A 22,693-nucleotide genomic window follows, 5' to 3' on the forward strand; every position below is an offset into this window, starting at 1 on the left:
AATGCACAGTTATACTGAGACGCAGTCATTAAAACAATTGTGCAGAGAATAGAAAGCTTTCTCTCTCTGTGCCCAGACTCCTCAAGCACCATTGCAGGGCACAGCACTTGGGGAGGTGTAGAAAGGCTGGGGGTAGAGCAGCACTATACACAAGACCTTGCTGAACACTGAATAGGGACTGTCTACAAATCTTTGTCTGCAAAACTTTGTATGATTCCTTATCAGTGGCTGAGCATTTGCAGTCATTAGAACAAATGTACAGAAAGCAGAAAGTTTATTCTCTCCTTGCTCTTAGTTGTCAATCTCTCAGGACAGGGCCCCCAGTGGCTTATGGGTCCCCTGCTGCTGCACCCCTTGCAGGGTCTATTGTTACGCCCCTGATTTAAAGGACCACATATAATACACTCATATAAAATGTGCATTTCTCCCAGAGTAAAGCAAATTATAAATTGTTTTTCCCTGTGTTGCTATTGCTTACAGTATGTAGTAGAAATCTGACAGATTTTGGACTATCCTATCTCCTCATGGGGGATTCTCAGTATTATCTTTATTCTTTACAAAAGCAACCCCTGGAAAGAACAATATAAAGATGTTGACTAATGACCATCCTGCCTATTTGATTAGACATTTTTTTAGCAGTATGACTGATCAACTGCCAAGTGTTTTTGTCAATAAAGAGAATCCCTAGTGAGGAAATGGACTAGTCCAAAACCTTTCAGATCAGTCAGAGTTTCACAACCTACTGTAAGCGACAGCAACATAGGAAAAAAAGTAATTTATAGTGCATTTTACTCTGGGGAAAAAGCTACATTTTATATGTAAGCATTTTAAATTTTACAATTTTTCACAATAGCTGTCTTTTAACCACTTCACCACTGAGGGGTTTTACCACCTGACCACCAGAGCAATTTTCACCTTTCAGCGCTCCTTCCATTCATTCGTCTATAACTTTATTATTACTTATCCCAATGAAATGAACTATATCTTGTTTTTTTTGCCACCAATTAGGCTTTCTTTAGGTGGGACATTATGCCAAGAATTATTTTATTCTAAATGTGTTTTAATGGGGAAATAGGAAAAAATGTGGGAAAAAATTATTATTTTTCAGTTTTCGGCCATTATAGTTTGTAAATAAAGCATGCTACTGTAATTAAAACCCATGAAATGTATTAACCCATATGTCCCGGTTATAAAACCATTTAAATTATGTCCCTATCACAATGTTTGGCGACAATATTTTATTTGGAAATAAAGGTGCATTTTTTTCAGTTTTGCATCCATCCCTAATTACAAGCCCGCAGTTTATAAAGTAACAGTGTTATACCCTCTTGACATAAATATTTAAAAAGTTCAGTCCCTAAGGTAACTATTTTTTATTATTATGTTTTTTTTTTATTGTATTTTTTTTTTTTAATTACAAAAAAAAAAAAAAAATTGGGGAGTGTGGGAGGTAATGAGTTAATTTATTGTGTAAATGTAATGTTTGTATATGTAAAATGCTTTTAGGGTGTAGTTTACTATTTGGCCACAAGATGGCCACAGAGTGTTTGTTTACATGCGACCTGTAAGCGTCCGGAAGGACGCTTACAGGAAGCAGTAGGAGGCTGGGAGACGCACAATGATCTCGCTGTTTCTGAAAGAAGCAGCAGATCATTGCGGGGGCTAGATCAACGAACGGGAATGGATTTTCCCGTTCATTGATCTCCGGGCGAGCGGGCGGCGACGTGCACGAGCGGCGGGTGCGCGCGCACGAGCGGCGGGAGTGCGGACAGCGGCGGTAGCGCGGAAGGTACGGATTTCTCCGTCCCTGGTTTTTTAAGAGGGAAAAAAGGGGCGGAGAAATTCGTACCGCTGGGGGTAAAGTGGTTAATTTTTAAAGGACAACTTAAACAAGAGAGATGGAGGCAGCCATATTCATTTCCTTTTAAGAAAACTAGTTGCCTGGCTATCCTGCTGATCCTCTGCCTCTAATACTTTTAGCTATAGACCCTGAACAAGCATATACAGATCAGATGTTTCTGACATTATAGTCAGATCTGACAAGATTAGCTACATGCTTGTTTCTGGTGTGATTCATACACTACTGCAGCCGAACAGATCAGCAGGGCTGTCAGGCAACTGATATTGTTTAAAAGGAAATAAATATGGCAACCTCCACGTTCTTCTCACTACAGTTGTCCTTTAAATAGGTGATCCTTTGTGAATCAGTTAGTCATCAAAATGACTTAATGAAGTTACTGTGGATACAAGGTTCGTAAAAATAAGTCTGAAATGTAACTTTTTAAATCTGTTCCATATATTTTTAGGGTGGAGTAATAAAACATGACAGAAGCAGTATAAAAGAAAATGAGATTGCCATACAAAACAGTTTTTTTCTTCCCCTTGCAATGTGCACTATTTCTTTTTTTTTTTCTAGGGCTTTTCTACTGTCATATAGAAAATAACTAAGCTAAACCTATGCGATGCGCGCCACTGGGGACAATCAGTGGCCTGAGGCAAAGGCTACTCCGCTACAGCAGGCTTACAGGTGCTTTTTCACACTCTGAAAACTGTAAATCAACTACTATTCAAGTGCACTAATCCACACCAGGGCCTAAATCTGTGAAAATGGTAACATTTTCCAATAAAAGCAAGAAACCCCTCATAAACCCATAAATGTACCCTCAAAAGTCAGTAAATAAAAAATGGACTGCTAATATTTATCAAATATTTATCTCTCTCTCATTCCTTTCATCATCTTCTCCAATGTCTTCAGAGAAAAAGGCACATTCAGAAACATTTCCATCACATGTTGACATTTTGAATGAAAATTCCAATACTCCATACATTAGAGAGAAACATGATACAAAATGGGATCGTTTCAGCTACAGCCTGAAATCTAAAGAGCTAAGTCCACTTGATGCAGCCTAATACAGTGGTGCTTGAAACTTTGAGAACCCCTAAAAACGTCCTATATTTTTATATGAATGCGACTAAAAACATCATCTGACTTTTAATCATGTGTGGCAAAAATAAGTAAACCCTTAGAACTAGCATGTCATTTGATGGTGAAATCAGTGTCTGGTGTCTTCAACCACTGGGATGACAATAAAATGTGAGCAATCGGGTATTGTACCGTGTTAGCCATCAGTAAAAGCAAGCTGTTTTGAATCAGGATAATATAATTTATTGGCTAACTTAAAAAAATAAAAGTAAGCTTTCTGCTACTCAGCCTTCTTCAGATTTGAATCCTATATGCTGACATGAGGTTAGAGCAAGAGACTCTGTTTTATGCAACGAATGGGGATCCAACAACGCATATTACGCATTCAGTACATTTCTGGATGTAAATCATAAACAAAGGAGGTGTCTCAGAAAATGAGTTGTTGATGTACATAAAGCTAGGAAAGTTTACAGTTTCGAATGTGTTTGAAATAAGAACAGGAGGAAAGAGTTAAAGATGCATACACATGTACAATTATTGTCCAGAGATTGGTACTCGATTCCTTAGATGACAGTTTGGAGCTCTATTCAGACAAATTGCTAGCCTAACGGCTAGCAACACATTCTGTTACTATGGAAGGGGCAGGAGGGCCGATGGTGCAGCACATGATGGAGTGGCATGGAGCAGGAGGGGTAAGTAAGAGAACGATTGGCTCAACCTGCGCTCAGTTGAGGTAATATGCTAGTCCAGATCTCTCAGCTACACATCGGGGAGGATCAGGGGCCGCCAAACACACACTAGATTCCTGGCCGAGGTGGCCTCAAGCGATTTGCTTGTCCAACAGCCATCTAGCTTGTGAACTGGTCAACAGTTACCGCAATAGTTACCACAAACGGGGAAGAAGGTTTGGTGGGCCAATGTTTTGCAAAGGGCCCGGCTAGCTCAGCTTTGCTGTGTGTGTGTTTGTGTGTTTGTGTGTTTGTGTGTGTGTGTGTGTGTGTGTGTGTGGGGGGGGGGGGACCAAGTTGTAGGTTTGCCCTGTTTCAGACCTTGTTTGAAAATCAGATGTTTCAGGTCACATTTATACAAAATATGGAACATTTTAAAGGGTTTATTGACTTTCCAGCACCACTGTATTAGGTGCCCTGCCCTGGTTTCTCGGTCTATCCACATGAAGTGTCAGTGGAGATCTGCTGGAATAATGTGACAGATGTGCTACATTACATCTTTTGTACTGACAACATCCATATGTTCTATATGCAGGTAAATAAACATCAATACTTACCTAGCAGAGGCAACATAATGAAAAGGTCTTCTGTTGGTCAGTTTAAATGCCTCACATACATTCAGAAAGGTCATTGGCATTCTTTGTTGCAGATGAGAATTTTTAAATCAGAAAAACAATTAAGCACTGCTTAATTTATCCTACATTGTTTCTACAAGTGCAAAGTACAGCACTCCTGAGAAAGTGTATTTCATGACCTAAAAGCATGGCTGACAATGTGATCTTTGAAAACTGCACGAGTCAGCCTGCTAAAGTAGTGTGTGTATATACTGTATATTGTATATATGTAACATTACTGCCAAGTGTTCTTCAATAAACACATTGTCAATGGATTTTCCCGTGTTTTCAGTGGAAACTAGATCTTCAAAACACTAATCCGGGGATTTTCTAAGCATCATCGTAATCAAACCGTTGGGGTTCAGTCTTTTCAGAATGTACTGCGAGAGTGCTGCTGGAAAATGAGGAAGGTAATAATTACAACATTGTTTTTGTTCAAAAGTTTTTGTCCCATCCTGAAAGTTCATCTGGTGGTTCTTCAGCTTCAGGAAGAAATGTGTCAAAATAGCCGTGGTCTGTAATTGATTTGATCTGGGGGAGTAAAAAAAAAAAGATACATTTAATGACATATTGCTAAGGCTCCTGTATACAACTGTCTTCTTCCTCTTCCAACTTTTTTAATGTGGAAAAGGAAACAAAAGAGAAATGCACACCTCCATACTTACTAACTTTTTGGGATAAGAATGCGATAAAGAGGAATACTTTCAAGACATACCCCTGTCACACCTCGAATCATGCCCCCTCAAGTCAACAACAAGAAAGAAAAATGTTTCTCAATCAGTCACACTAAAAAGAGTATTGAAACAGGTACTACCGTATATTGAGTAAATCAAGTCATTTATTGTGCGCATATGCCACAGGAAAAATAAAATCAAGTAAAAATAATCAATCAAAAAGGGGAACAGTACACAGGTGCTTGTATATTGGCACAATTCATTTGTGACAAGACATTTTTGACTAAGGAATGAACAAGGGCATGGTCGTAGGTAATTATAAATGATAAATATTAAGCAAAAAAGTGCTGCAGTTGGAAAATAAATATATACAAAAAGTGCTAGCAGATCTGCATACAATTAATTTACATGCAGGAAAAAAATAACACATGAAAAGTGCTAGACTCAATTTACAATTAAAGCGGAATATAACCCTGCATTTCAACTTTGCTCTAAAATATTATTTACAGCATATTATATATATTATAAAACAGGAACACAGAGGTTTAAAGTTCCGTGGAGAGATATGCAGAAGTTCAGATAGATACATTCTATTTAGTTACATGTATCTATTGATAAATGTTACACACTCTTTGGCTGTCCTCCAAGCTCCTTCTCAGTCAGAGAGATGAGTCACATTCAACACTTAGATACATTTATGTAAACAAAATGTATCTATTTCAGCTTCGGATGCGTCTGCAGAAATCTCCAGGAACTTTAAAGCCCTGTGTAACCCTTCCAATGCTGGTCTAGTAAAAAAAATGCTGGTTGCATATAATATACTGTAAATAATGTTTTAGAGCAAAGTTGAAATGCAGGGTTATATTCCGCTTTAAGGTGCTCCAGTAGAGAATTTAAATGTAAAAAGTACAGTTTTGCTCTTCCAACTGCATACAATTAAATGCCACCAGAACTTACTCTATGAAAAAGATCAGTGCATCCATGTAAGAGAACCCCCTGGGCTTAATGCGTGTCACGGTCCCATGACCACTTCATCAGAAGCCTAGAGATCGAATGGGATGCCCCAGTCTTAGTATGCCGGAAGAACCAGAAGTAGGTGGGTATTTGAGTAGAAGTGACTATATGTTTGCGTGAAGCATAATGAATTTGCATAAAGAGTATTAGGTGTAACACACACCAGTATAGGGTGCATGGCGCAGTACATTGTGCAAGTTGTAGCACAGGTTATCAATCACATAAGGTGAGTTTGATTGTTTACCTGATGATAATCTTTAGGGTTATGACACAATGAAAAATACTTCCTGCGATATGGACTGCTCCTAAACGAATAAACTGTGAAACTACTCCACCCTTTTTAGAATAACTGTCTGGACTTATCCCTGTTTGCTTACACTTTGAGATAATGGGAGCTTTACAGAAGAGGCAGAGATTAATTGTTGGGCAGGAGAACAAAACCAAAACACAAGTACATTGGGAGCCCAATCTGGTGTAGTATGTCACTGTAAAGGTGGCCACACACCATACAATGTTTTAAAAATCTGTTCAATTCAAGAATTGCAATCAATTTTTCTGACTGTTAGATTTCAAAAATATGACCAATGTACCACACACATGTGTTCAATTTTTCCCCAATTATGATTGGAAACGCGGAGAAAATTGCTAGGGTGTGTATATTAATAAATTGACAATCTAACACACACCATACAATCTTTATAAAAATTGAAGAAACATTCCCAGCATTCCGGATCGATAAAAATAAAAAAAAAAACGAGAAATCCGATCGTATTTTTCAGTCGAATGAAAAAAAAGCTTTCGATTTTTTTGGGAGATCCGATCATATTTAGCGAATTGCCGTAAAATTGGATCATTTTATTGTATCGTGTGTGGCCACCTTAATGTGGGTGAAAGATAGCTGGGTTCCTAAAACAAGCAATCACCTCAAGATAGAATGTGGGAAGTACTACAAAAGTAGAACATTATGATGCAATCCTAAGATTCAAACACCCCCCCCAAGGGGCGACAATGTAAGAAAGAACAACGACTGGAGGTGCCTTAAAATTTTGAAACAATTAAATAACATTTAAAAAAGAATGTACGCTTTGTCTTTTCTTCATGAAGTCAACTGACCAAGTCAGATTTTTCAAAAATAGCACAAAAAGGCAACACAAATCATGGCTCTGGGCCGCTTCCTCGGGTCAGATAAAGTGGTGGATTATATGAAATAATTGGTATACAGGTGCAGTAGAGCTGAGTAATTACCTGCACTGGGATTGCATTCCTGTGCATAATATGACCACTGATTTCCATTGCTGTGACGAACACAAGTATGTTTGAATCCCAACTCCATTGATCCACAGAGATATATAAAATCTCACAACTCATCTGACACCTTCATCTGATCTTGTGTATATTTATCATTGTTTCTGACTAGCAAGTGCCATTTTCTAGATTGAAAGTAACTGAATACTGATGCATCTGTGGGTTCTACATAGTCCATAAGCACAATATCACCCTTAGACACCCATGCTGGGTGAAACATTAAGAGCTTGGTTAGGGGGTATGTATTTTCCCGCCGCCGATGAGTTGGGCACAGGGTGAGCCAAATGATGGCTCACCCTACTGCTGCTTAAATTCCCGGCAGCATTAAATACTATTCCCCCACCGAGTCGTAGCAGCTCGGTGGGAGAAGTTATTCGGGGACTGGGAATTGCTGGCACCTGAATTACCCATTGTGCAGGCTACGGACTATAGCAGTGGTGATATAACAACACTTAACACAGGCACTAAGGGCTCTTTCACACTACAGGCAGCGGTGAAAGGCTAAAACGCGGCGTTTTGGCTGCAGGCGTTTTGAAGGCGTTTTGAAGGCGTTTTAATGCCTATACATTACAATCAATTGTAATGAGAAACGCCGCGGTAGGCCCAGAAAAAGCGCCTGGGAGCGTTGAAACGCAACGCTCCAAAACGCGGCGTTTAGTGTGAATGGTAAAATGAAAGTCTATGGACTTTTTTTTACCTAGGAAAACGCCAACTTCGGCCGTGGCGTTAAAACGCCGAAAAAGCCCTCTGGTGTGAAAGGGCCCTAAGCGACCAGTGGCATGCGCCGAAAGCACCAGCTTTGTGGTTAGGATTCCTTTACTAATGTTGTACATTCTCCTGTCCCAACTATGCAATGTATAAATGCGTATTTGAAAAGTACTTATGTAGCATTATTGTACATTTGATTAACGTACCTCTCTCTTCAGTGGTGAGATTAGCTTTCGGTTCCGCATTCCTTCCCAATTAAAGCCCTGGAACCACCTGTAAAACATAATATATGTTAAATATGTTTTATATGGCATTATAGTAAGTGTTCTTCAAATCCAAACCCATACAGAATGTATTTCTGCTTTTTAGTTTATGTAATAGAGATGTGTTTTTTTCTGCTAGGTGTTAAGGACTTTTAAGGATCTTTACAGGATGACCGACTCAACCCTTCCAATATTTCCTATAAAGTACCTTGTTGATCGCTGTATCACACTGTATTGGAGAACTGTGGAAATGAATTTCAATCACACTTCATCCAAAATGCCATTTTGGGTAAAAATACACTTCATATATCGATTTAGTAATTGTCCCTGCCTTTGAACTTGCACACAAAAATGATTTCTGAAGACCCGATGCACCTGATACACCCATTAGTTCACATACTTTCCTCTACACAGGCCTGCATAAGAAAGAATTACACCGACTGCAATTAGTACAGAATGCAGCCGCAAGGCTGTTAACGAGCCAACCCCGCCATTGTCACATAACACCAACCCTGTGCTCACTCCACTGGCTACCCATAAAATGGAGAATTCTGTTTAAGATTGGCTTACTGACATTCAAATCCTTGCACAATCTGGGCCCTGGATACCTGAAGGACTTGTTGCAACTGCATCACACCCACCACAATCTTAGATCAAAAGGACGTAACACCTTGGTCACCCCCAGAGTCCACCTCAAAACCTTTGGAGACAGAGCCTTTTGTCATGCTGCCCCTACACTTTGGAACTCCCTGCCACACCCAATCAGGACAGCTCCATCCCTGGAAGCATTTAAGTCTAAACTGAAAACCTACCTCTTCAGTCTGGCATTCATGAACATCTGACTATCTCCTCTGTAACACAACCCAGCCTGCAACCCTGTATTAATCTGAGACACAACTATGCGCTTTGAGTCCTATGGGAGAAAAGCGCTTTACAAATGTTATTGTATTGTATTGTATATTGTATACTTTAAAAGCTGAACATGTCTTAACTAGTTATTAATAGATAATGAGAAAATAGGCTACCCTGGCATCAGTAAATAATATTTGAAAATTAATATTAGTAGTTTTACCACTATTAAAACTCAGCCTGTTTAAAATACCCCCATTGTAATTGCTTCAGTATTTCCTCTCTACCAAATAAACATAAACAAGTGAAATAGGTCCCTCTGGTCCTTCCTTTTGGTCTTTCTAATAAAATATTTGTTTTGCCAAACTGGCTACCTGACTAATTTGGGAGGTATTTATTGCACTCATTTGTAACACTTTTACTCACTTTTGTCAGAGACTAGTCTATACAAGTAGAGCAGAACAATGTCCTATCCATATGGATTAGTTCATATATTGATTGCTTCTGCTGTATGTGTGGGAGGCAATGACAAATAGCATTCTTTCCGGGCAGCACGGTGGCGTAGTGGTTAGCTCTCTCGTCTTGCAGCGCTGGGTCCCTGGTTTGAATCCCAGCCAGGGCACTATCTGCAAAGAGTTTGTATGTTCTCTCCGTGTCTGCGTGGGTTTCCTCCGGGCACTCTGGTTTCCTCCCACATTCCAAAAACATACAGATAAGTTAATTGGCTCCCCCTAAAAATTGGCCCTAGACTACACTACATAATATAGACATATGGCAATGGTAGGGATTAGATTGTGAGCTCCTTTGAGGGACAGTTAGTGACAAGACAATATATATATATATATATATATATACTGTACAGCGCTGCGTAATATGTCGGCGCTATATAAATACTAAAATAATAATAATAATTCTTTCGACTTGTCAATGTATCAGTCAAATTAATCTTTATATATGTCGTTAAATGGGTCTGTGTAAGATTGAACTGGTGGTATGGGAAAGCTATATGGATTATTTTGCTTTAACTTGTGCAAAGTGTATTGAAGGCAGATCATTACAAGACTCACTTAAGCAGCATCAGCAATTTCCGACCTTTTGTTGTAACTGATACAATTTACAGCACATTTTCTCACCTAACACTGCACAACACAACAGAACATGCACTAGTTTATCAAGAGAAAGAAAAGACTACATAGAAGTTTGATATTGCTGTATATTTATTTCTAGTTTTCTTCTGATTGTAAACTGATACATATCTGAGTTACTGGTTTATTCAATAATGAAACCTACAGCAACCAATCATCAGCTGTCCTCTTTCATATGTACCAAAAAGTAATCGAAGGGGTTGTTATATTTTAGTGCTTGTCTTGTATTTTTGTATTACTGCACTATTTTTCACCTCTAGAACTAGATCAGGACATTTGGGAGCGGGGAACGGCAGGCACTTAATAGACATCTGTAAAAATTATTGGTAATCAGGTGCCCAATCGGCAAGTTGGGCGTCTGATGCAGATAGTAGCCTATCAGCTACTGCATAGGAAATAATGCTTGTAGCCAATCATATACAACTAGTGGTTCTTTGGGTGCTGGGGTGAGTGTTAGAAATTAGGAGGGAGAGGTTACTTCTAGGCACTTCAAGGGGAGGTTAGTGTTAGGCATTAATTAGGTGGGGTGAATAGTTTTAGGCACTAGGAGGGGAGGGTTCAAGTGCATTGTAAAATATTAGTAATGTAAATTACCTATATATTTTTTTTTTACTAGCGACAACATCTGGCACCCAATTAATATGGTGCCACACTCGTACTCTCTGGAAGTGCTGATTTATGATGAGGTGCAAGAAAATAATGGCTTACAGACATCACCTAACAACCACTGCTATGTAAGAAATTTGGTACATAGAGCAATTCAATCTTTATTTTGTAAACTAATCAAGTGTGCAATGTGCTCAAGGTTACAAGGATGTGTATTACTGTCCCTGAATTGGGATGATGCAAAGATAATACAATAAAAATTTCTAATGCAAATAAAAAAAATAATAAGATAATGATAATACAAAATCAGTTTATGAACTATTTAAAATTAGAACAAATGTAATTGATGAAAAGTTTAGTTAGATAGCTCACAAAAGGGGGCTGGGGCGGATTGTAAATATAACATATTCATATTTTGTTTAGTTTTATGAGCAATTTGCGATGACTTGACTAGAAGGATTCCCAAAGATGACATTTACTCACTTGTGTTTTCTAATGTCACTGATGCCATTTTTGCGATTGCCAAGTCTTTCTGCTGGATTAATCCTAGACAAAAAATAAAGGGTGTTTATACTTCTGTGCAGCAGAAGGCGGATAAAGGTATCTGACAGTAAACAACCAATTACATAAAGACCTTAGTGCAACTGTCATAGAACTATAGACAAAAAAGTTTAGATTCCCATAGGCATAGCATAAAGAAGGTTCATTAAAGAAAACTCATAATTTCTTAGTTTAGCCTAGCAAATGATAATAATGATCTTATCAGTTCATGCACTTAATCTGTATGGATGCTATATACGTTAATACTGTTTCTTTTGAAATGGGTGAAACAGTCTCCTTGGGATGTTATTTGACCATCCAATCAGACATGCACTATGTTGCACAGTGGCCTGTGGTTTGTGATATCACCCAAGCCCTTAAAGATAATACATTTTTAGTTTTGTGCCTGAAATATTTAATTTCATGGGTTGCCCAGCTAAGGGGACCCACATATTGCCAAGTTTTACCAATGTCAAGAGCTCTGAAATGTTCTTTTATTAAGAGTTCAAGAGGGACTTTTTGAATGTTAACCACTTTTGTAATCTGAGTCCTGCAGAACTTCAGTTCCTGCTCAGGGATGAAGATAATCGTCTATGGAATCCGACGGCCGATGCTCGGTCCCTCGCATATTCTCACCACCAATCATTAGAAGGGAGATGAATGGGAACACTGTTCCCATTCATTAATCTAAATCATTGATCACTAGCATCAATGAGATGTTGTGGTCATTGTAACAAAACAAAGTAACACGTCCATGCATTACTTCCTGTTCGCGTACATATAGTACAATAACAGGACAAAATGCGCGAGGACATCTTGTGGCTAAATAGTAAAATTATATCTACATACATTTATTTTAATAAAAAGACACACACTTACATTTAAAATTAACACCTTACCTCCCAACACTATCCCATAATTACCCAAATAAAAAATTTGCATAAAAAAAATTACCTTAGGGACTATACTTTTTTAATATGTAACAAGGTATATGCAAAACTGAAGAAATGCCCCTTTATTTCCAAATAAAATATTGGCACCATACATTGTACTAGGGAAATATTTTAAATGTTGCAATAATCGGGACAAGTGGGAAAATAAAATGTGTGGGTTTTAATAGCATGTATTATTTTAAAATTATAATGGACAAAAACTGAGAAATAATGCTTTTTTTCATTTTTGTTCTTATTTTTCCCATTAAAATGCATTTAGAATAAAATAATTGTACCACCCAAAGAAAGCCAAATTATTGGCAAAAAAACAATATATAGATCATTAAAATATGGAGGTAATGCACCTTCTAGGTTACCTCTATTGTGAATTAATGTAAGTAAACTAAGGTAGGAAGTTAAACAGGTTGGAGAACTTTTTTTTTAAGATCATACACCCATTCTCTACCTGTCAAAAGTGCTGACCCCCCCCCCCAAAAAAGGAAAACTCTCAGGGCGCTTTCCCACTGGTGCAGTGCGGTGGGTCATTTTACCACACCTCACTGCTATGCCATTGAATGGCTATGGGTGCTTTCACTCAGGATGCGGAGCGCCAGAAATCGCTTATCTACCACAAGCGCATACCGACGTTACAGTGCGACCTCTGCGACGACGTGCAGGCGGACCAGAAGTCATGTAAGTCTATGGCAATGCAGGGATTTAAGAAAAGATGGTGGCGGCAGTGCAGCCTGCATGTGTGGAAGCATCTTTTTTTACAATACACTTCTCTGCTGTCACGATTGTGGAACTTTCCCCGTGATCACCGCACAACGCGTGCGCTGACACGGCGGAGATCCTCCACAAGCGTATAATTTGCAGGAACCCAGCAAAAGGTGCTACGCACCTGTAGAGGGAAATTCCTGTCGGCAGATGGCGCTGGGGGGTGCAGAGGAACCAATCCTCTCTACCTCCACAAGTGCCAGACAGGAATTGTACGAAGCGCTTGAATGCAATCGCAAGAGAGGCGATTGTGAATGAGATTGAGCAAAAGGGATAGGTTGTATGTGTGTGCGCCAATCCAGTCGCCACTCCGCGACCGCGCACACACAACAGCAGATACGAAATAGGAACGCGATCGCGAGAGGTGCGATCGCGAGACGTGACACAAGGCAGAACAGAATAGAATACAAGGGTAACAAAGGCACAGCAAATACAATAAGGAGATACGGAAAATAACAACCGCTAGCTAACCGCGAACACCGCACTCATTCGCAACAGTGCACGCGGTTATGCGCGATCTCCACGTGATAAGCACAATAGAGACAAGCACGCCTAACTAACCATAAACAGACAAACATGAAACAGGGGACGCGAGCGCTTGCTTAACGGTTACCTCACCGAGCCTGTAGCAAGCGCAGCGGACAAGACAGACACACGAAAAACAAGAACTAGGCAGGAAGGATCCACCGCTCTTCCGCCAGAGCAAGTGTGATCCAAGCAGGAACATAGATCAGAAAGATCCACAGCCGCTAACGCTAGCGGCTAGTGCGATCTCAGCAAGACAGAACGATTCGCTATCAACCGCCGTTGGTGACAGCGCAATCGCGACCGACAAGACAGAACTGAAGGATCCCCAGCGCTCGCACAAAGTAGCTAGCGCGATCCCAGGAAACAGAACAGAAGGATCCCCAGCGCTAGCACAAAGTAGCTAGCGCGATCCCAGGAAACAGAACAGAAGAGATAGCTGGTAGCAACCGCTGCACCAGCTATACTCCAAGAACATAGATCAGAACCATTTCCTGTCAACCACCATAGGGACAGGACAATGGCAAACAGGCAAGACAAGACAGAACAGGCAATACAGATAATACAACCTGACTGGGCTAGAAGGGGAGCCTAAAGCAACCCCCAGGAATTAACTATACTAGATAGCAATGGCTGACACTCCAGCAGTGTCCATCAGGAACTGAGCAAGGAAGGGAAATGACCAGCCAAGCCTTCTGGGAAACATAAAGCTCTTATAGTGCCAGTCATCAAAGAAGGCAGGTAGGGGATTTGCATAACGAATGTATGCAAATTCCCCAGCAAGAGAACAGAACAGAAACTTGCAATGAAAAGACAGGTCTCTGTTCCAGAGACCTGCAGCCCACAGACTAGAGGAATGGACAAACAGCTGTCTGCCTGTGCAGCCAGCTGAGCGGATCATCACAGTACCCCCCCTTCTAGGGATGGATTCCAGACATCCCTCAAGACTGGTAACATCACAAAACTCTAACTGAAGACTCATGAAGGTCAGGACAGCCCGACAAGGCCCAATTCCAGAGTCAGTCCATCCGAAACCGACCTCATCGGAAGCAGAAGCCACCGAAACATGCCCATCAGCACTACAAGTCTCAGCGTAACACCCATCAGGACTGTGGACACCAGAGAAGAAGCCATCGACACCCTCCAGACAATACCCACCACCTTCCAAGGAGCGTCCAAGAATACCAAACCTGCCGCAATACCTGTTCGAAGTGTCCCTTACAACACCAAAGCCATTGCTGATCGTATTCAGGGCACCAAGCAAAACCTTTCCCGGAATCTCCCAGAACGCCTTGAAGCTCCGCAGAGATCCCAAGAAGCCAGAACGCTCACCAGGCTCACATGGAGAACCACCAAGAACCCCTATGGAACCTATGATCATTCCAGACTCAAAATTAGCAGGACACCCATCAAGATCAGGACTTTCAGGGACCACTTCTGGGCATGCAAGCAGGCAGGCTATATCAGAACATGTCTCCACTGAGGAAGCATCTGAGTACGCTGGTAACCGAAGCACACTTGGGCTTTCTGGGTCACAGAGCACATCGGGGTACACTAGTACAGGAGAAACCTCAGGACATGTCGGGGAACTGCCAACCTCAGAGTCCGACACGACAAGACCAAAACCAGTACCGGGCAGAAAATCATCACAAGTAAAGGTCACGGGTACTGGTCTTTCAAAAGAAGACTCAAATTCAGAATTTTCTGTAACTGTAATATCATCATTGACTACACATGAATGAAGCTCCACAAGAGCTGCAAAAGTAGTCAGCAAGGCAGCAATGCCTACTGAAGTGGGCAACACCTCAGAAGGACCTGGGGGGCAGGAGACATCTCCTTCAAGTTCTGCACCCTTTGGGAGGAACTCGGAGACCTTCAGATCATCAAACAAGACCTCAGGAACATCATTTTTCAAGTTGTCTAAGAAGGATTCTGTACTATCCATGTTACAGGGCAAAACTGGAACTTTACTTTGAGAACAGGGCAGATGTCCCAGGGAAGGTTCCACCATAAACTGAGACTGAATTTCATCATCATGAGTGGAACGTACAGGAATATTCACTGGACCACACACTGACTCCCTAACTTTAATCTCGCTGCCCCCAGAACTCTGCGTAGTAATCAAACTAGCTTGCAACTCCAAAACTGCAGAAAGACAGGTAAAAATAGCAGCAATACCTAGACGAGCCTCTAGGGGCAGGGCAGGAGATATTGTACAAGGCAATATTGACTCATCCAGAGTACTGGGTGGAGAGTCAATACTTTCTTCAGAATCAGACTCGCAAATGTCAATGCAAGTGGACATCATGCCTTCATTCATGGTACAGGGCAGGTTCAGAGAAAGCTTCTCTGGACAAGGCAAAGAAGCTTCAGCATCAGATTCGCAAAACCGAAGCGCTGTCTCACTCTTAGATTCGGCTAACAAGGTCAAATCCGAGGAGTCAGAACGCAAAATTTGCGGATCCACGATCGCTTTAGGTTGCAAAACTGACGCTTCCATATCGCAAACCTCCGCGATCTGCGGAGCAGACTGCAAGGCATCTAGGACAGAAACACTGGAGCAACTGTCATCAGGCAACAGGCCTGCACAGGTGCGAACAGAATAAGACATAGATTCATTTGCAAAAGAAATGGCGACATCAACAGGATAAACTTTATTAGGCATAAAAATTTTACTTTTGACGCTGCATAGTCGAGAAATTTTCCCCATAGCAGGGTCACAGACAGAAGATCTCAAAGATCTGTTTCTAACTGACAAAGGATCCCACACATCCTTGAGGGAACCGGCAGACTCATGCCGATCACAATCTGCAGGAACATCCGAGAAACAGGCATCAGATCGCACAGATTCAAACTGCACACTGTCAGGAGAGAATCCTTCGGGATTCGCACAGGAACCAACCACAGCGGCACACTCATTCATTTCAGATTGCACAAAGTCAAGACTCTCATGCTTTACCCCAGAAAGGCAGGAACAATCATCCGACAAAGATGTCTCTTTATTGGAATCAATTGGTTGGTGTGTGTGCAACTCATCCAAAATCGTTTGCCATACATAGATCACCAGATCCACATCATCCTCGTCACATTCATCGGAATCAATCAGAAGGTACATAGAATCGAGACAAGCATTCAAGACATCTTCGCTTTTTGCGATGTAAAAATCGCAAAAGGCTTTCCAATCAAAATCGAATTCTTCCAGCAAGGCCCCAATATCCCAGGAAGCAAATGGGGGTTCAAACAGGCCAGTATCCAAATAATCTCCATAGGGGTGGAGTTCAGGAACAAGAACAGATTTTTTAACTGCTTTAATGTAGTGTGCGATCCTACCTATAGCAGGATCCACATAAGCTTTGGATTGGGGCAAAAACCCTGGAAACTGATCAGCAGATGCATTATAAACATCATTATCATACTGCATGGTTTTGCCCATTTCAGACTTGACAGAAATAACCTCTTTATTTGTGGTTGCTAGGGGCAACGGATCTTTACGCTGGGAAGCCTTCCTAGATCTTTTACGTTTAGACTTAGAGGCTTTGGATGGCTGCTTTGTGGATGAAAGAGTAGATGGAACAGCTGATTGAGCTGCTGACAACAACTCATTAAGGGGGTATGGTAATTGAGGTAATCTCAGCCAATTGTGAATTAAAAAGGCCAAGAATTCCAGGGGTCTTTGACTCAGGGTGGTATGATTTAACACATCATAACCCCACATTGACATTTCGCCCCCCAACAGAATGTAGACCATTTGGGGGGCCCAGGTAGACACTGGGGTGCATTGGAATTCAGGGTTCGCTAACAGTTTCGTACACTCAGACAAAAATTCGTCTGCTGATTCAGGTTCAAGTTTTTAAAATCTCTTAAAGGTACAAGAGCCATATTCGACAAAATCGTACAAATCGGAAATTCCGTCTACACTGGGGTTTTGGGTTGGGCTGGACATTCTGTAACGATTGTGGAACTTTCCCCGTGATCAGCGCACAACGCGTGCGCTGACACGGCAGAGATCCTCCACAAGCGTATAATTTGCAGGAACCCAGCAAAAGGTGCTACGCACCTGTAGAGGGAAATTCCTGTCGGCAGATGGCGCTGGGGAGTGCAGAGGAACCAATCCTCTGTACCTCCACAAGTGCCAGACAGGAATTGTACGAATCGCTTGAATGCAATCGCAAGAGAGGCGATTGTGAATGAGATTGAGCAAAAGGGATAGGTTGTATGTGTGTGCGCCAATCCAGTCGCCACTCCGCGACCGCGCACAAACAACAGCAGATACGAAATAGGAACGCGATCGCGAGAGGTGCGATCGCGAGACGTGACACAAGGCAGAACAGAATAGAATACAAGGGTAACAAAGGCACAGCAAATACAATAAGGAGATACGGAAAATAACAACCGCTAGCTAACCGCGAACACCGCACTCATTCGCAACAGTGCACGCGGTTATGCGCGATCTCCACGTGATAAGCACAATAGAGACAAGCACGCCTAACTAACCATAAACAGACAAACATGAAACAGGGGACGCGAGCGCTTGCTTAACGGTTACCTCACCGGGCCTGTAGCAAGCGCAGCGGACAAGACAGACACACGAAAAACAAGAACTAGGCAGGAAGGATCCACCGCTCTTCCGCCAGAGCAAGTGTGATCCAAGCAGGAACATAGATCAGAAAGATCCACAGCCGCTAACGCTAGCGGCTAGTGCGATCTCAGCAAGACAGAACGATTCGCTATCAACCGCCGTTGGTGACAGCGCAATCGCGACCGACAAGACAGAACAGAAGGATCCCCAGCGCTCGCACAAAGTAGCTAGCGCGATCCCAGGAAACAGAACAGAAGGATCCCCAGCGCTAGCACAAAGTAGCTAGCGCGATCCCAGGAAACAGAACAGAAGAGATAGCTGGTAGCAACCGCTGCACCAGCTATACTCCAAGAACATAGATCAGAACCATTTCCTGTCAACCACCATAGGGACAGGACAATGGCAAACAGGCAAGACAAGACAGAACAGGCAATACAGATAATACAACCTGACTGGGCTAGAAGGGGAGCCTAAAGCAACCCCCAGGAATTAACTATACTAGATAGCAATGGCTGACACTCCAGCAGTGTCCATCAGGAACTGAGCAAGGAAGGGAAATGACCAGCCTAGCCTTCTGGGAAACATAAAGCTCTTATAGTGCCAGTCATCAAAGAAGGCAGGTAGGGGATTTGCATAACGAATGTATGCAAATTCCCCAGCAAGAGAACAGAACAGAAACTTGCAATGAAAAGACAGGTCTCTGTTCCAGAGACCTGCAGCCCACAGACTAGAGCAATGGACAAACAGCTGTCTGCCTGTGCAGCCAGCTGAGCGGATCATCACATCTGCACTTCTGTATTTCCGAACAGGAAGTGACCATGAGCGAGCATCACTTCCTGTTTGGATCTCGGCCAGAAGGGGATTACCGCACTAGTATGCGGAAAGACCTGTTTTTGGTGATGCGGTGCAGTCCCCGGGCTTCGCCGAACGGCTGCCGTCAATGCACAGTCTGAAGCTGGCCTCAAAGGGACCTGCAAATATCAGGCAAGGTAAAGTGAGTTTTATATGAATGCCAAATCTCAAATGATTTTTCCTTAGAGAAAGGCAATTGCTGGGAAGCTAAATGAGGGATCCCAGGCTTAATAGGCTGCATTTTTTTCAAATTACATAATGCAATTCATCTTAAAACACAACTAATATTTGCAAAGAACACGCAGTTTTATAAAGTTTAGATCAGCAATTTTACATAATTAGCTTGTATACCTAAAAAGTACCATATCTTCTTGGAGTTCTGATGTAGTAGAATCCTAATGAAATGTTGTAAAGTTGGCGTGGCCTATGCCATTTTCATAGATCATGTAGCCAGTTTTTTCCATTGTTCTCATGTGGAATTTCTCTTGACAGGATTCTAATTTATGGCTTGAAGCAAGTTTAAATAATTAAAAGGCAGTAAATCTGACAGCTATAGTTTGCAATGTGCTTCTTTATATATAGTTAAGGATTCTATGCCTCTGGTCACTTACTATATTTAAAAGCTGTAAGCCATTCTGCAGCAAGACATACAGATATTATGTTTGACATTCGGAACATCTTGAAGATCTTAAGTCACTGAAAGACGCTAGTCAGAATGGCAGTACAAGTATGAAGAGCTGGGAGTCTCGGAAGACTGTATTCTCTTTGGATGTATTTTGCCATGGGCTAGCGCGCCTTTTCCTCTTATGATCTGTCCAAAGCCCTGCACTGAAAGAGCCGCTAGCTCAAAATATTACAACGCAACCACCAAAAAAAAAAAAAAACTGCCTTTGTATTGTAATGATATCCAAATACCAGAGTGTTACTAGACTGCACTGAGCAAGGTAGTTCTATTGCAATGACACCTCTCCTTCTAGATAACTCATTGCCATACACATACGTGGTAGAGGCACCTGGTCCTGGAAAGATTAAAAACAAAACATTTAATAATATACCACTTATCTTGGAATTACCTCAAAAATGTACGTACTACCTAAGGTAAATGACCCCTAGTTGTTTTCTATATTATTATTTCATGAGAACCTCCAGCATCCTCAGTAATGTTGTCTATACAGTCCTGGCCAAAAGTTTTGAGACTGTCAAAAATATTAGTTTTCACAATGTTTGCTGCTAAACTGCTTTTAGATCTTTGTTTTAGTTGTTTATGTGATGTACTGAAATATAATTATAAGCACTTCATATGTTTTAAAGGCTTTTATTGACAAATAAATGAGATTGATGCAAACAGTAAGTATTTGCAGTGTTGGCCCTTCTTTTTCAGGAGGACCTCTGTAATTTGACTGGGCATGGTCTCAATCAACTTCTGGGTCAAATCCTGACTGATAGCAACCCATTCTTTCATAATCACTTCTTTGAGTTTCTCAGAATTAGTTGGTTTTTGTTTGTCCACCCACCTCTTGAGGAATGACCACAAGTTCTCAATGGGATTAAGATTTGGGGAGTTTCCAGGCCATGGACACAAAATTTCAATGTTTTGGTCCCGAGCCACTTAGTTATCCCATTTACCTTATGACACGGTGCTCTATCGTGCTGGAAAATGCATTGTTCTTCACCAAACTCTTGTTGGATTGTTGAAAGAAGTTGCTGTTGGAGGGTGTTTTGGTACCATTCTTTATTCATGGCTGTGTTTTTTTTGGCAATATTGTGAGTGAGCCCACCCCCCCTTGGATGAGAAGTAACCCCACACATGAATGGTCTCAGGATGCTTAACTGTTGGCATGACACAGGACTATGGTAGTGCTCACTCACTTCTCCTGACAAGCCTTTTTGCAGATGCCCCAAACAATCGGAAAGGGGCTTCATCGGAGAATATGACTTTGCCCCAGTCCTCAGCAATGAATTCACCATACTTTCTGCAGAAGACCAATCTTTGCTCCCCTTCTTGACACCAGGCCATCTTCCAAAAGTCTTCGTCTCACTGTGCGTGCAGATGCACTTACACCTGCCTGCTGCCATTCCTGAGCAACCTCTGCACTGGTTGCACTCCAATCCCACAGCTGAATGCTCTTTAGTAGACGATCCTGGCACTTGCTGGACGTTCTTAGACGCCCTGAAGCCTTCTTAACAAGAATTGAACCTCTTTCCTTGAAGTTCTTGATGAACCTATAAATTGTTGATTTAGGTGCAATTTTAGTAGCCACAATATCCTTGCCTGTAAAGCCATTTTTATGCAACACAATGATGGCTGCAGGCGTTTCTTTGCTGGTCACCATGGTTAACAATGGAAGATCAATGATTTCAAGCATCACCCTCCTTTTAACATGTCAAGTCTGCCTTTCTAACCCAATCAGCCTGACATAATGATCTCCAGCCTTGTGCTCGTCAACATTCTCACCTGAGTTAACAAGACGATTACTGAAATGATCTCAGCAGGTCCTTTAATGACAGCAATGAAATACAGTGGAAAGGTTTTTTTGGGATTCAGTTAATTTTCTCGGCAAAGAAGGACTATGCAATTTATCTGAACACTCTTGCTAACATTCTTTTGATGCGTGTTTAACTACATCTAAGTAGAAAAGGGTCACCATAATCCTCTCTGGCCTAAGAGTGTTTGCTTTATCATCACAACCTAAAACAAGTGAGCACAGGGCTATTATTCATTCACCCAAATCCCCTTAATGCCACGTCCCACGTGTTCTGTCCTCTTGTGGTTTTGAATGCTTAGACACTTTTAAAAACATTTTCGTTATACATTTCTTCCAGAAGAAGAAAAAAAAAAGTGCAGTTTACAGTATAGTAAGTGCTTGTTTTCGGGAAAAAGAGATTTGCATTTTAGGAGACTCAAACATCTTGTGGTAATTTTGCAGTTTTGCTTTCAGGGTAAGAAAGAGATGATTTGCATATTCATAAGTGATACATCATGGGAATCTACCGTTGTTCACTTAATGCTGAATTATCGCAAATACCTTATTTTTTAAGATTACATACACTTTAGGAGATTGACTAGACTTTGCTATCTTGTCTAGCAGCTCATTGGGTGTTTTTTAACCTAGGCTTTGTGTAACCAGTGTTGACTGATTTCACTACTATGTCCAAGGGGGGGGGGGGGGGGGGGGGATAAAATCAAGGAAGATTAGTATTAGATTAGTATTATATTAGATTAGTATTAGCATGTTACTCATGTAACGTACAACATTTAAATATAACCGTAGACAAATATACTTAGAGTTACTTATGAAGCATCTCAGGACCACATATCTACTGAATGTTAGTGGAAAGCAGTGTTGTTCAGTTATCTAACAAATACATTTAAGGACAAAAATACATATTTAATGTTACAGTTTTCTGGGGGCCCACTTTCACTTTTGTGACTTATAGGTCACGACGCTGCAATAAGAGACAGTGTGTCTTTCACAGCGTGAAGGGAGGCGGGGGGAATGGCAGGGGGCATGGCCAGGGAGAGAGAGCTGCCCAATGGCAGCTCTAGAAACCCTGCAGGAACGCCCCTGGCGGACGTTTTAACCGCCTGCCGACCGCGTCACGCCAATGGGCGTGGCCGCGGCGGCAGCCCCAGGACCAGCTAACGTCGATTGGCGTAA

The 22,693-nt window shown here is 41.5% G+C and overlaps 1 protein-coding gene across 11 annotated transcripts in view; it reads right to left on the reverse strand.

The window, feature by feature from the left end:
- Positions 1–2,278: 2,278 nt before the first annotated feature.
- The window catches only part of LOC137536102 (cGMP-dependent protein kinase 2-like), an 843,621-nt gene continuing 823,206 nt past the window's right edge, over positions 2,279–22,693 (reverse strand). For all 11 annotated transcript variants that reach the window (XM_068258139.1, XM_068258141.1, XM_068258140.1 and 8 more), the window contains 3 exons: positions 11,313–11,375; positions 8,173–8,239; positions 2,279–4,796 (listed from right to left, as the gene is read on the reverse strand). In XM_068258139.1, coding sequence (XP_068114240.1) covers positions 4,701–4,796; positions 8,173–8,239; positions 11,313–11,375 — 226 coding nt within the window. In that variant the 3' untranslated portion in view covers positions 2,279–4,700. The remainder of the gene's footprint in view (positions 4,797–8,172; positions 8,240–11,312; positions 11,376–22,693) is intronic.

The sequence above is a fragment of the Hyperolius riggenbachi genome, chromosome 10 (genome assembly GCF_040937935.1).
Source record: "Hyperolius riggenbachi isolate aHypRig1 chromosome 10, aHypRig1.pri, whole genome shotgun sequence".
Lineage (NCBI taxonomy): Eukaryota > Metazoa > Chordata > Amphibia > Anura > Hyperoliidae > Hyperolius > Hyperolius riggenbachi.